At 34.5% G+C, this 14592-nt stretch overlaps 2 protein-coding genes across 2 annotated transcripts in view; one reads left to right on the top strand and one right to left on the bottom strand.

The window, feature by feature from the left end:
• The window catches only part of LOC113384995 (glutathione S-transferase theta-1-like), a 34821-nt gene extending 24692 nt beyond the window's left edge, over positions 1-10129 (bottom strand). Inside the window, exons 1-2 of the mRNA XM_026622791.1 lie at positions 9941-10129; positions 9700-9809 (exon numbers count right to left, since the gene is read on the bottom strand). Of these exons, the coding sequence (XP_026478576.1) occupies positions 9700-9757 (58 nt within the window). The 5' untranslated portion in view covers positions 9758-9809; positions 9941-10129. The remainder of the gene's footprint in view (positions 1-9699; positions 9810-9940) is intronic.
• LOC113385925 (proclotting enzyme-like) lies at positions 9788-14426 on the top strand. Its single transcript, XM_026623747.1, has 8 exons — positions 9788-9825; positions 11526-11698; positions 11892-12175; positions 12301-12517; positions 12613-12805; positions 13084-13293; positions 13556-13769; positions 14268-14426. Exons 1-8 carry the CDS (start codon positions 9788-9790, stop codon positions 14424-14426), a joined length of 1488 nt encoding a protein of 495 aa, XP_026479532.1.
• The last annotated feature ends 166 nt before the right edge of the window (positions 14427-14592 follow it).

Here is a 14592-nt window from a genome sequence, read left to right as displayed (position 1 = left end):
CAAATTGAGCTTTATTGCTATTATATCAAGTTCATATTAAATTACAAGTACTCACTGTAAAAAAGTGCCAAAAATGGTAATTCAGTATTTGAAGTAACGGAGCGCCCGAATTGAATGATTTAATTTGAATTGACAAAATGAAGAATTGATTAAATTTTTAGAAAGGCTGGTCTAGCGGTTTTGGAGATACGGAAAAAAATGTAAAAAATGATATTTAGCGGTCTAAAATGATCATTAGACATTATTATTAGATATTTTATAGAGATTTTAAACATGTGAACTAATTTTGTTACGATATAACAAACATGCATTTTGGTTCAACTTTTGAAATTTTCAAATTGAAAGTAAAACACGGCGAAGGGTGAATGGGTACAGCTAGTTTTCAAATAAAATTAGATATTTAATATCTAAATATAGATATGTACAAAAACTTAGCAATCAATTTTGTTTAAAATATATTGAATTCATCTTACTTCTATTTAATATTACAATACAGAACTAAAAGTAAATTCGCCTAAAAATCAAAATAAACGCAGAAGTAGATTTTGTTCATGGAAAAATAATTGAATAGCATTAAAAGTTATAAAATTTAATTTAACATATCACTTTTAAGGCGTTTATATTAATATTTTAGCTGATCGAATTAATAGCAAGTGCGCAACATAAATCAATGATAAAAATGAAAATTAGCTCTTCAATAACAATAATATTAGTAAAAATAATAAATAATATCGTCAGCTTACTTTTATAATGATTTAATGCAAACTATTATGATATGATATGATACCAATGTTCATTATTATTTATTTCCCTATATGTATCAGTTAAATTCAATACAAAGTAAATGCATCGCCGATTTCCTAGGAATCGCAATTGTTACGTGATTCATGTCCGCAGAATATTTGATTCCGGCTTTCGTCATAATTAACTCTAGATGTACAATTACTAAAAGTTCTAGACATAAAACTTTCTATTGTCTTCGATATGTATTTATTATAAATTAAATAATTGTAAACTGTCGAAATTATTTTTAGGTCTAATATGTAGCTGCCTTGCAAGTCATCAAACTTATGGCCAGCATTATGATCAGTCCGATTATTCATTCAGAGGATCCGTATCATATCCAGGTGAGCTTATTAAAACTAGATGTAGGTAGTATTGTGCAAGGCTAGCCGCATGAATTTCTCAATGTGTGTAAATAATCAACATAATCATTATTTACATGAAATTTAACCACTTATATAGATTTTTCAACTATCCATTTCGAAAATAAAGTTTACGCTTTTTCTAAAAAAATAATCATTGCGATTACCGATTGATATGTTTCAAACAAACTTATCATATATGTAATTGTATTGATATTAATTATAGTGAATGAAAATGTAATGAACCATATCATATGTAAAAATATATATATATATATATATATATATATATATATATATATATATATACTTTGTATAGATATTTTGTACGATCTCTCATACCAGGCAATTCTGCCTGCCTGAGATGTATGAAATTTATATGAAAATTCAAACAAAACAAAAAATGCAAGACATTGTTCAAAATTTATAAAAATGAGCTATAAGCTGAATTGCACAAAAAACCAACGCATGTATGTCCTAAAAGAGTAGCTCATTCTTATTTATCATACTGCATTTTCAAAATTCAACCACTTTTCATAGGCATTACAGAATTTTCGATCAGACCATAAACTCAATGATATGTTAAGTTTTATTCAAAACGTCAAAAAAATTGTTTTAACATTCAAAGTATATATAAAGAAACGGCTCGGCATATCTTTTCCAAAGACTTATGAGCACAATGATAAGTGTTATATTTGCCAAATGATTTTTGTCAAAAGGTTTAGACCAGTGTTTCCCAACGTGGAGCGCACGCCCCACCGGGGAGCAATTTATGAATTCAGGGGGGCAATTTGAAAATTTTGGTAATTTGAATGTAATGTAGAATAGTATCGGTAAAACATTTGCATAAAAAAATGCTTTTTGGAATTACCTAAGATGTCTCGGTTTGGCCGGGACGGTACTTCCCTGGCGCCGGAGTTATGTTCTTTATCCCGGATTGACCTTACTTTTTAAAAAGATTAGCTTGAATTTGAATTTTCCTCATTACTTTCTAATAAAATTACAACTATCCATCATAATCTGAAAACGATATATGCGATAAATTGCTTATATAAAACTAAACATTATGAAAGAGAATTTTGAAGAGAAGTTGCAAAATGCAATAATTCTCAGGGTTCAAATGGCACTTCACTGATTATTTTAAACTTCAATATTCGAATTTACGAAAATTACCAAAAAATTAGTTAAATCAAGTTTCTGACTGCTTGGCACAGGTGCTCTAAGATATGACTTGAAATATACACAAGAAAAGTGATATTTACTACTAAAGTTAATTGCGAAGTTTAACGCGAACAGAGTTTGATACAAGGCTTTAAAAGCGAAAAAATCGTAAATTTTTCTCACTGTTTTTTCTGAATCAATACAGACAGTGGTAAATATTACTATTACTACATATAAGTGAATTTCGTCTAGTTAGTTTTTTGTAGTCCATATGGCGAATATGACTTCTCCCGGATATAACTCCAACCGACTTTGACTCCGGTCGGATATGACATTGCCATGATATAACTCCGGCCCGATATGTGTCCGTCCGGATATAACTCCCCGATATAATTTCTTTTAATTACCTTGCACGGTCGATTTTCTTAATTAATAAAGATTTCAAATTTCGTGTATTTTTAGTTACGAGAAAAAATTGTATTTTTTTTAAATGTTTGGTAAAAAATAAATACACGTGATGTCTTACTTTACCCCTCCTCCCCCACGTGATTATTTGTCAAACCGCCCTCCCCCTAAAATCATCAATAAATTTCATCAAGTTAGTTTTTTGTAGCCCATGACTCCGCTCGGATATAACTCCAGCCGGATATGATTCCGCCCGGATATGACTCCGTACGAATATGTCTCCGCCCGAATATGTCTCAGCCCATCCGCATATGACTCCGGTCGGATATGACTCCGGTCGGATATGACTCCGGTCGGATATGACTCCGGTCGGATATGACTCCGGTCGGATATGACTCCGGTCGGATATGACTCCGGTCGGATATGACTCCGGTCGGATATGACTCCGGTCGGATATGACTCCGGTCGGATATGACTCCGGTCGGATATGACTCCGGTCGGATATGACTCCGGTCGGATATGACTCCGGTCGGATATAATTCCAGTCGGATATGACACCAGCCGGATATGACTTCAGCCGGATATGACTCCGGTCGGATATGATTTTGGTCGGATATGACTCCAGCCGGATGAAGTTATATCCGGATGAGGTTATATCCAACCGGAGTCATATCCGACCGGAGTCATATCCGACCGGAGTCATATCCGACCGGAGTCATATCCGACCGGAGTCATATCCGACCGGAGTCATATCCGACCGGAGTCATATCCGACCGAAGTCATATCCGACCGGAGTCATATCCGACCGGAGTCATATCCGGCTGGAGTCATATCCGAGCGGAGTCATATCCGGGCGGAGTCATATCCGGGCGGAGTTATATCCGGGCGGAGTTATATCCGGGCGGAGTCATATCCGACCGTAGTTATATCCGACCGGAGTCATATCCGACCGGAGTTATATCCGAACGGAGTCATATCCGACCGGAGTTATATCCGACCGGAGTCATATCCGGGCGGAGTTATATCCGGGCGGAGTTATATCCGGGCGGTGTCATATCCGGCTGAAGTTATATCCGGGCGGAGTCATATCCGGCTGAAGTTATATCCGACCGGAGTCATATCCGACCGGAGTCATATCCGACCGGAGTCATATCCGGCTGGAATCATATCCGGGCGGAGTCGTATCCGGGCGGAGTTATATCCGGGCGGAGTCATATCCGGCTGGAGTCATATCCGACTGGAGTCATATCCGAGCGGAGTCATATCCGAGCGGAGCAATATCCGGATGGAGTTATATCCGGGCGGAGTCATATCCGGATGAAGTTATATCCGACCGGAGTCATATCCGACCGGAGTCATATCCGACCGGAGTCATATCCGGGCGGAGTCATATCCGGCTGGAGTCATATCCGACCGGAATCATATCCGACCGGAGTCATATCCGGCTGAAATTATATCCGGCTGAAATTATATCCGACCGGAGTCATATCCGACCGGAGTCATATCCGACCGGAGTCATATCCAACCGGAGTCATATCCGACCGGAGTCATATCCGACCGGAGTCATATCCGACTGGAGTTATATCCGACCGGAGTCATATCCGGATGAAGTTATATCCGACCGGAGTCATATCCGACTGGAGTCATATCCGACTGGAGTTATATCCGACCGGAGTCATAACCGGATGAAGTTATATCCGGGCGGAGTTATATCCGGGCGGAGTCATATCCGACCGGAGTCATATCCGACCGGAGTCATATCCGACTGCAGTTATATCCGACCGGAGTCATATATCCGCCCGGATACGACTCCGCCCGGATATGATTCCAGCCGGATATGACTCCGCTCGGATATGACTCCGGCGGAATATGATTCCGGTCGGATATGACTCCGGTCAGATATGACTCCGGTCGGATATGACTCCGGTCGGATATGACTCCGGTCGGATATGACTCCGGTCGGATATGACTCCGGTCGGATATGACTCCGGTCGGATATGACTCCGGTCGGATATGACTCCGGTCGGATATGACTCCGGTCGGATATGACTCCGCCCGGATATGACTCCGCCCGGATATGACTCCAGCCGGATATGACTCCAGCCGGATATGACTCCAGCCGGATATGACTCCAGCCGGAAATAACTCCGGTCGGATATGACTCCGCCCGGATATAACTCCGCCCGGTGATGACTCCGCTCGGATATAACTCCACCCGGATATGACTCCGTCTGGATATGATTCCGTCCGGATATAACTCATCGGGATATGACTCGGCTCGGATATGACTCCGGTCGGATATGACTCCGCTCGGATATGACTCCAGTCGGACATGATCCGCTTCGTGTAAAAATTGGTGTAAAATAAATACACATGATATATGACTATACCCCTCCCTGATTTTATGATATTAAATTAGGTCAATATTTTTACTCACTGTCAGTAACTACAGATACTACAGATGGAATTAATTCAAAACGAACTAATTTTTATTGTATCCTTAAATAGTACAAGGTTTATTGGCACTAAGTGCGGCTCTTACTCTTATGTTCGTTTACTTCAAATGATTATTGAGGTTTGTTGAGGTAGTCTAGATGTAAAACACATTTGTGTTTGTGTATACACATATTGTATAGTAAGAAATTCAATTCAATTAGTTGAAAATACTTTGTTGATGGATCATGTAGTTTTCGTTTAGCGTTCGTTGACAGATGGAATATCAAAACAAGCATTTTAATCATAGTTTGCATTTTTATTTCTACAAAAGGAAAAACGATTCTCCCAAAGGTTAGGTGCTGTTTATGGTATCATAAAAGCCACAAAAGAAATTGGTTAGGAAAATGTCATTCTGGTGTTTTTTCACTCAATGCTGCTCTGATTGCCCAGTTAAAGTTTCGGACAACCCAATTAAAGAAATAATCGATTCGGCTAATAGAAACAATTTGACTTTGTTTAAAAATTATTGGGGTTTGGTCTAAAAAAAATTCCACATCCACCGAATATTCCTGATCACAAACCATCAGATTAAAACTCTTTAAATTTGAAAGAATTTTAAAAAAATATCGTGCCAAATTGTGCATAAGTCAGTTTTTGATAATAAAAACTAGAAGTTTTATAAACTTGGGACAATGATGCTTCTTGGAAGATAACAAAAGGTCATCGATCAAAATGGTATACAGAACAAAGTTTTTTTTTAATTCCACACAAAAATTGTCTTCGATTTTATAACAAAAATGCGCACTTATTTAGTTGCCAACTATAACTACCAATTTCTAATATTAATATTAATTATTATTAATAATAAAAATAAAATGCGTACTTAGTTGCCAACCTGATAACTACAAATTTCATTTCCAGTTAAAAGAAAAAAGATTTAGCAAAAAAGATATATAAAAAATAGATATAATTCCGTTCCTAGTTAAGAAAATATTAACTAGCTAAGCAGAAATAGCTTCATGAAAAAACTGAAACCAAAAGTAATCATAAGTACAAAAAATTGCTATAATTTATTTATAAAAAAGAAGTAGACTTGAAATAACACAACGTGGAGACTTAGGTTTAAAACTCAGTAATAAAATTAAATTAGTTTGAAGGTTCCGCTTTTATGGCTTATTCCGAAATTTTACTTATGATGTTTAATAACAATTTAATTGCGATTTCATCTTAAAAGTTAGCATTCATATTTTTTCAAGAACAAAAAAAATTGTATGGGGGGGGGGCATAACGTTTCTTTAAACCCTGAGGTGGGGCGGGGCCCAAAAAAGGTTGGGAATCACTGGTTTAGACAATAGATATAAAATCACACACCCACACTTTTTCCAAATTTAGTTTTGAACAATTGAGAATGGCTTGCAACATCGAGAAAACAAAATTAGCAATTCGCTTTTTCTAGTAAAAATTTCTCCTTTAAGAAATTAAGAATTACTAAAATATATCAGTAATATCAATGACTTATATAGATAAAAAATTCTATATCTAACACAGAGTTTAAATGGAATTTCGAATTTGGAATAATTCCATCTGGTATTATTATATTATTATTATTATATTATTTTAAAAACTGCTGATAAATAGGAAACAATTCGGCCAGAAACAAGTGTAGTTAAGTTCATATAGTTTAAAAAATGGTTAAATGTTGAAGAAAAATGCAATTGATACCATTACTTGATCAATCAATATTGACAGAAATTGAGATTAATGAAATAGATTTTGGTGTTATTCATAATGCTGATAAACACGAGTATCCGAGTATCCATACTGTTAATGTTAGATCTTCAATATAGAGAAACATCTAGAAAATGACGAGCTACATGTTTTCCCAATGTCACAAGACACAAAAAGAATACATTATGTCATATTCCTTATCTATGGCATAAGTAGTCAGCTAGTTGCAATTTTGTGGCTCATCAGAGTCATAACTTGATTTTATTTTATGTAATTTTGAACCATTGTTTTCTAAAACAAAACGACCGATAAACTGCTCCAAGAATATATCAATCTTTTCTTACAATCCCTTTTTTTGCAAGTAATTTAATTATAAGTTATTCAATATATTTTAGTAACATTAAATATTACAAATCAATATTTAACTTCCCGAAGGAGAAGTTTATGTTTTCATCAAAAAATCCGAATCGCTAATTTTATGTTTTCTCGACGTTTCGAGCCATTTTGAATCGAATGAGACCAAATTTGGAAAAAGTATGTGTGTGTGTGTGTGTGTGTGTGTGTGTGTATGTGTGTGTGTGTGTGTGAACAGATTTTTTGCCGTAAATCGACGTTTTCTCCAAAACGGTTGGACCGATTTCAATAATTTAAAAGCCATTTGATGTATCTCGATGAGGACTATCGTCTCTGAGTTTTGTGCGGCGATCGGCCGGGCCGTTTCTTTGTAAATTGCAGAAAAGTGAAAAATTTTTCGTCCACGTTTTAGCCCGCAATTCTGAATCGATTCTGAAAATTCAAAAACCGTTCGATAGATATTGGTTGGAAATCGTGCTGATTAGTTTTTGGTAAAGATCGGCCGGGCCGTTTTCTTGTAATAAAGTTTTTTAAAAAAAAATTTTGGCGATTTTTATGATTATTTTTTTGACGAAAGATACCATAGTTTTCTAGGTCATACTAAAATATTACGGCCCTACGACAACTGGTTCAGCTTTAAAAATTCGTCAAAGTTTGCAAAAATCAGTATGGACTTTTTGGCATTTGTCAAAATTAGACTTTTGATCGACGTTTTCTCAAAAACGCCTGAACCGATTTTAGAAATTTAAAAGCCATTTGATGTATTTCGGTGAGGACTATCGTTTGTCAGTTTTGTGCAACGATCTGCCAAGCCGTTTCTTCGTAATTTGAAAAAAAGTGTTGAACTTTTCGTCCACATTTAAGCTCATTCTACCGAACCGATTTTAAAAAATCAAAAACTGTTCGAAAGATATTAGTTGGGAATGATGCTGATTAATTTTAGGTGAAAATCTACCGAGCCGTTTTCTTGTAATTAACTGTTGAAAAAAAGTGTTAAATTTTCGTCCACATTTAAGCTCATCCTACCGAACCGATTTTAAAAAATCCAAAACTGTTCGAAAGATATCATTTGGGAATGATGCTGATTAATTTTAGGTGAAAATCTACCGAGCCGTTTTCTTGTAATTAACTGTTGAAAAAAAGTGTTAAATTTTCGTCCACATTTAAGCTCATCCTACCGAACCGATTTTGAAAAATCAAAAACTGTTCGAAAGATATCAATAGGGAATGATGCTGATTAATTTTAGGTGAGAATCTACCGAGCCGTTTTCTTGTAATTAACTGTTGAAAAAAAGTGTTAAATTTTCGTCCACATTTAAGCTCATCCTACCGAACCGATTTTGAAATATCAAAAACTGTTCGAAAGATATCATTTGGGAATGATGCTGATTAATTTTAGGTGAAAATCTACCGAGCCGTTTTCTTGTAATTTACTGTTGAAAAAAAGTGTTAAATTTTCGTCCACATTTAAGCTCATCCTACCGAACCGATTTTAAAAAATCAAAAACTGTTCGAAAGATATCATTTGGGAATGATGCTGATTAATTTTAGGTGAAAATCTACCGAGCCGTTTTCTTTTAATTAACTGTTGAAAAAAAGTGTTAAATTTTCGTCCACATTTAAGCTCATCCTACCGAACCGATTTTAAAAAATCAAAAACTGTTCGAAAGATATCATTTGGGAATGATGCTGATTAATTTTAGGTGAAAATCTACCGAGCCGTTTTCTTTTAATTAACCGTTGAAAAAAAGTGTTAAATTTTCGTCCACATTTAAGCTCATCCTACCGAACCGATTTTGAAAAATCAAAAACTGTTCGAAAGATATTAGTTGGGAATGGTACTGATTAATTTTAGGTGAAAATCTACCGAGCCGTTTTCTTGTAATTAACTGTTAAAAAAAAATTTAAGCCGTTTTTCATGGAACTTTTTTTGGCGATATACATCATGGTGTTATAGAACTTACTGTAATATTACGGCCTTACAACAAGTAGTTTAATTTTGAAAATTCGTCAAACTTTGCTAAAATTATTATCGTTTTTTTTAAAGTAGGATTGATGAAGTATATTATTTACACATTTTTTTGATGAAGTCGATTATTTACACATATCGGGAAGTTCATGTAATTTGCCTCAAGGCTAAATACCAAACCAACTAGTTACATTAAGTAATGGAACATGAGAATGAAGTGTCAAAGTGCTCAAAGTAGTTCATTTCAAATGAGTTACATCTACTCAGTAGTTGACATGTATAATTAAATTAGTATTGTAACACAAATTATGAAAAGACTCAGTCATATAATTAAAACACAGTTGTTCCATTGCAGCGATTTCGAAGATTTGGGGATCATCGAACGGCGTTCGGTTTTTCTCCGATATATTCCCCAATAGACATGCCTCAGTGGGCTAATCAAGAATTTCCTGACCATGTTTTCAATACAAAATCTGATATGAAGGAAAATAGAGTACTTACCGGGTCTGGCAGATTTCAGCGAATGACGAATCCTGGCTCGCGTAAAGATATTATGCATTACGTTGACAACCAATTTGGTATTGACCAAATGTTTGAAGATGGTGGACCACCTAAAATAGAATTCAGGTAAAAATTTAAACACATTGATAAAAAAATAATGTTAAACATATCTGGATAACTCCAGTTTTCTTTTTATTTAATTATATTCGGTTTTAAATTTGATTGATACGCGCAACAATACCTTTTTTGGATTTAGCATTATGACTTGATGTATGTGTAAATTCTCTGTTTCACAGCTTACGGTTTTCAAAATGTTATGACAACTGCAGTGGCAATTCTCGGTTAATGTTTTATTTTACATGGAATAACATTAAGCAGTTCAAAATAATAGCTTCTATTTTGGCGTTGCACTTATATACAATACACAATACACGTGAGATTGCGAAAATGTTGTTTTGACATTTGTGCCATTTGATAGATATGGCAGTTGAACGATCAAATATGCGCCATAGGCACATGTTCTGGGGTGCCAACTCATTGAGAGCATGCGAACCAACATTAAAAAACATAACCTGTCAAAAATTAAAATTAGAAAGATGCACCGAGGCCATAGATAAATAAGCATAAAGATGTACCAAGGCATCTAAATAAAAGTAGATCGAGAAATCCAAATCTTTAACATTTTTTAATTATTATTGAATTTCCAATAATTTAATTTATTGCATATCGTGATTATTATTGAATGAAATGTATTAAATATTCATATAATATTTATATATTGCATTCTTTAGATTTATGTTTATTCGTCGTTGAAACATATATTATTGAAATGTTTATTTGCCGATAAATAGTCAAAATAAAAAGCAATCAATAATTAACTATTATTATTACTTACGTTTCGACACTGTATGTGTGTCATCATTCAAAATATAAAAAATGTATCAATGCATACCAAACCATCAGGAACAAACACAAATATACATTTGATACACATATAAATAAATAAATAAAATAGTGCTGCATGGCATCGTGCCTTGAGGCAATTTGCTGAACATCCCGTACCGAATTAAAATTTTGAAAATTTGAGCTATTTTCGATGTTCAAAATTTTTTTCCAAAATCTTTTTGTCAACATGTGCACAAACAGAAAGTTTTTTGAATCATCCAAATCGAATGCTTATTTCTTTCAAAATCTGCCATTTTTGCACATTTTCCTCCGTAACTCCGAAACGGCTGGATAAACCATTAAAACAGACCATAGGTGAATAAACCATTAAAACAGACTGGACCTGTCTTCGGCATGCCAATGAAAAAAAAATTTTTTTGCACATTTTGCTCCGTATCTCTGAAACGGCTGGACCGACTGATGCCAAAAACTAATCAGCACATCTCCCTATCAATAGGAATCAAATGTTTTTTTAACCATTCAAGTCGGTTGATCCGTACGCTCGAAAACGTGGACGAAAAATTGTATTCATACGTACATACACACACACACATGACGATTTTTTCTGAAGTATGCCATAATGTTCAGAAAACTTAAAAACGTGAACAAATGCAAAAAAAAAATAATTTCGATATTACGGGAATTTAATAAATATATATATTATATATATATATATATATATATATACTATTTTGGGTTTATTTTAGAGTATTGCCAGAAACAAAAACTTCCGACGAAATAATAATTCATAACCGAGCTCTAAGCAGTTCTGGGGAAGAAGAAAAATTTTCTTCTTCTGAAGAAAGTACAGAAAGTGGCAGGTACAAAACATAAAAAATATAAATATATTCAAATTGAATACTATTTTAATTTTTTTAAAGGTACTTAAGTGGTTCTGCATTAAATGCAATTTCTGAAACTCTTGGAGCAATAAACACGGTTGGTCGATATTTGGTGAACATGACAAGGCATGACAGAAAAGATATTAGCCAGGAACAAGACATACAAGAAGATGTTCCTGGTGCTCTTCTAACAATAAGCAAAAATGTTTTGGGTAATTTATTTATATGAATAAAATCTACATGATACGTATTTCTATAATGCGGAATTAATGGTAAACTAACAACGTAGTGTATACACTTAGTGAAACGCGTGTTTGCTAACTAAATATTTTCCGTTATTGTATCGAATATTAAAGTAATGTTGTTTTATCTTAAACATTTTCTTTTTATCATATAATTTTGCAGGTAGAAATGTCACTGAATCAATAGCACCATTTGTGCGCGGCGAATCTCCCTCGAATATTAACTTCATAACAGGTTCGGCTAAACAACGTCCTGGTGGCAAGGTTACAAATTCCGATATCAATGCTCGTGCGTGCACAACACCAGCGGGAGGTCGCGGTAGATGCGATGATCTTAGCAACTGCCCGAGACTACTTTTGGACCTTGCTGCGCTTCGGCAAAGTTTGTGCTTCAAAAGCTTATTCGTACCTGGTGTCTGTTGTCCTGTAGATGACAGTAATAATCAGGTATGAACTAAATTTTTGAATTTATCAACGTAAATATTACATATCACATTCCTTTCTGCATTTCAGACATTACATTAATAATTTTAAATACAATTTAGTTTCAAATCTGTTTTCTATTCTTGCAGCAGAATGGTGATTTGCAATTAACAGTGTTGACGACGCAAAAACCGACTCGCCTAACAGCCAGGCCTCCAGTAGTGCTAACTACAACTTCTCGACCCATAACTTCCACCAGAAGACCTAAAACAACAACAACCGCATCGACTACGACGGAAGATAGTTCTTTGGAATCTGAAAATCCAATTGATGAACCATTGAATCAGCTCATTGTTAATCCAGATGGTAAGTATATTGATAGAAACAGCAAGCATTGCATTAAAATAAGCTAACCTGTGCTAAGACATACATACTCAAATTGACCTAATCATTTTTACCAGAGTGCGGCGAAACTGAAGATGAAAGTGGTCGTGTTGTTGGTGGACAAGAAGCCCGATCTGGAAGCTGGCCCTGGATGGCTGCCATATTCCTTCATGGACCCAAACGCACAGAATTTTGGTGCGGTGGTTCACTCATTGGAACAAAATATATCTTAACTGCTGCGCATTGTACTAGAGACTCGAGGCAAAAGCCGTGAGTAAATAATATTTTTTATGTAGTGATTAAATAGCAAAAGATTACATGTTTACGATAATTTTTTGTATGAATTATTTAATCATTTATGACATTAAAATTACATGAATTTATAAACAAATTAAGGTGCGAAATGAGTCACATAATTGTTTTTTCCTGGGTTTCATATCTCTGATTAAATGATTGACATAAAAAAGCACAATAAAAATTATTTTATTTTGACTAGATAGAATAAATAAATTCCCAAAAATTAATTACAATTTATTACCTAATAATAGTTTTGCAGCAAGGCAATTTACAGTACGTCTTGGAGATATAGACTTAGAAGATGATGAAGAGCCTAGCAGTCCCGCAACATATCGGGTGAAAGAAGTACGAGCTCATCAGCGCTTTTCTAGAGCTGGATTCTATAATGATATTGCAATTTTAGTACTCGACAGCCAAGTGAGAAAATCCAGATATATTATTCCTCTTTGCTTGCCGCCTAGGTAAGTTTAATGCTGGCGTTTTGAAGTTAAAATTTGATTGACTAATATAAGAAAATACTATAACTCCGATATCTAAGAAAAACTACGATTCTTTACAATTATCAATTCATTTAGAATAAAATTATTTTATTCAAACTTATTTAATTTAATTGATTTCGTATTAGGCGTCCTTTGTCTCTTTCACAAAAACAGCTTCCGTGATAACAATTTATGTCATATTCTTTACTTATTATGTATTTTTAAGTTCTAACATGTTCCCCAGACAAGATGCTCAAGCTCGTGACCGTTTGGCTGGACGAAGGGCAACCGTGGTCGGCTGGGGTACTACATACTATGGTGGGAAAGAAAGCACAAGGCAGCGCCAAGCGCTTTTACCCGTTTGGAGAAACAGTGATTGTGATCGCGCTTACTTCCAACCTATAACTGAAAATTTTGTTTGTGCTGGGTACTCAGAAGGTGGTGTTGATGCCTGTCAGGTAATAAATAAGCTATGAAAATTACAACTTTATAAAATTGTGAAATATTGTTGCATTTTTACGATTAGATCAAATATTAAAATAGTCGCGTTGTAATGAGAAGCTTTATTAAAACCCATAAACATATTTCACTGCCACTAGATGCTAAAATAAAAAAAAGATTAATTCATAAGAAATAAACAATTTTGTTAAATTATAAAATATTTTAAAAATATTTGCATAATGAATTTTTAAACAATTTTTTTAGATTTCGAAATAATTTTAAAATGATTACACGATTTGTGATTATTTTTTCAATAATTATACTTCACGCTGTTTAAATATTTTACAATAAAAAAACAAATTGCGCCATTTCCGAATCTGGAATTACTGGAAAGTAACCTTAACCGTAACATACTAAAAAGCAGTGAAAACAAAATGGGTACATGTATCGAATTTAAGTGTCATTATTATGAGATAGTTTTGAAAATTTAACAATATAATTAATTTTTTCTCCAGGGCGACAGTGGTGGGCCACTGATGATGCGATGGGGAAGTCGATGGACGCAAATCGGAGTCGTCTCCTTCGGAAACAAATGCGGCGAACCAGGATATCCGGGAGTGTACACCAGAGTTTCACAGTACTTGAATTGGATACGTAATAACACAATTGATTGAAATAGTTATTGAATGCTATGGCATTCTGGAACCAAATTATTTATGAACAAAAATGCTTAGAAATTATAAATATTTTGAATACTTTTCTGCAAATTCTTGAATTTAATTTATTGGAAACATAACGGAAACTTCGATAATTCAAAATGCTTTATTGAGTTAGTGCAAA

The sequence above is a fragment of the Ctenocephalides felis genome, unplaced genomic scaffold (genome assembly GCF_003426905.1).
Source record: "Ctenocephalides felis isolate EL2017-DRISC unplaced genomic scaffold, ASM342690v1 CF-g0.4_SCAFFOLD_03571, whole genome shotgun sequence".
Classification (NCBI taxonomy): domain Eukaryota; kingdom Metazoa; phylum Arthropoda; class Insecta; order Siphonaptera; family Pulicidae; genus Ctenocephalides; species Ctenocephalides felis.
The sequence above is the reverse complement of the archived record's forward strand: the minus strand, read 5'-3'. Positions and strand labels throughout refer to the sequence as shown.

What these genes read in the sequence shown, in the direction of transcription:
- LOC113385925 (XM_026623747.1), top strand. Translation starts at nt 9,788, where the DNA reads ATGTTTGAAGATGGTGGACCACCTAAAATAGAATTCAG. An exon ending in CCACCTAAAATAGAATTCAG is followed by an intron (nt 9,826 to 11,525) that starts GTAAAAATTTAA and finishes ATTTTTTTAAAG; the next exon opens with GTACTTAAGTGGTTCTGCAT. An exon ending in TAGATGACAGTAATAATCAG is followed by an intron (nt 12,176 to 12,300) that starts GTATGAACTAAA and finishes CTATTCTTGCAG; the next exon opens with CAGAATGGTGATTTGCAATT.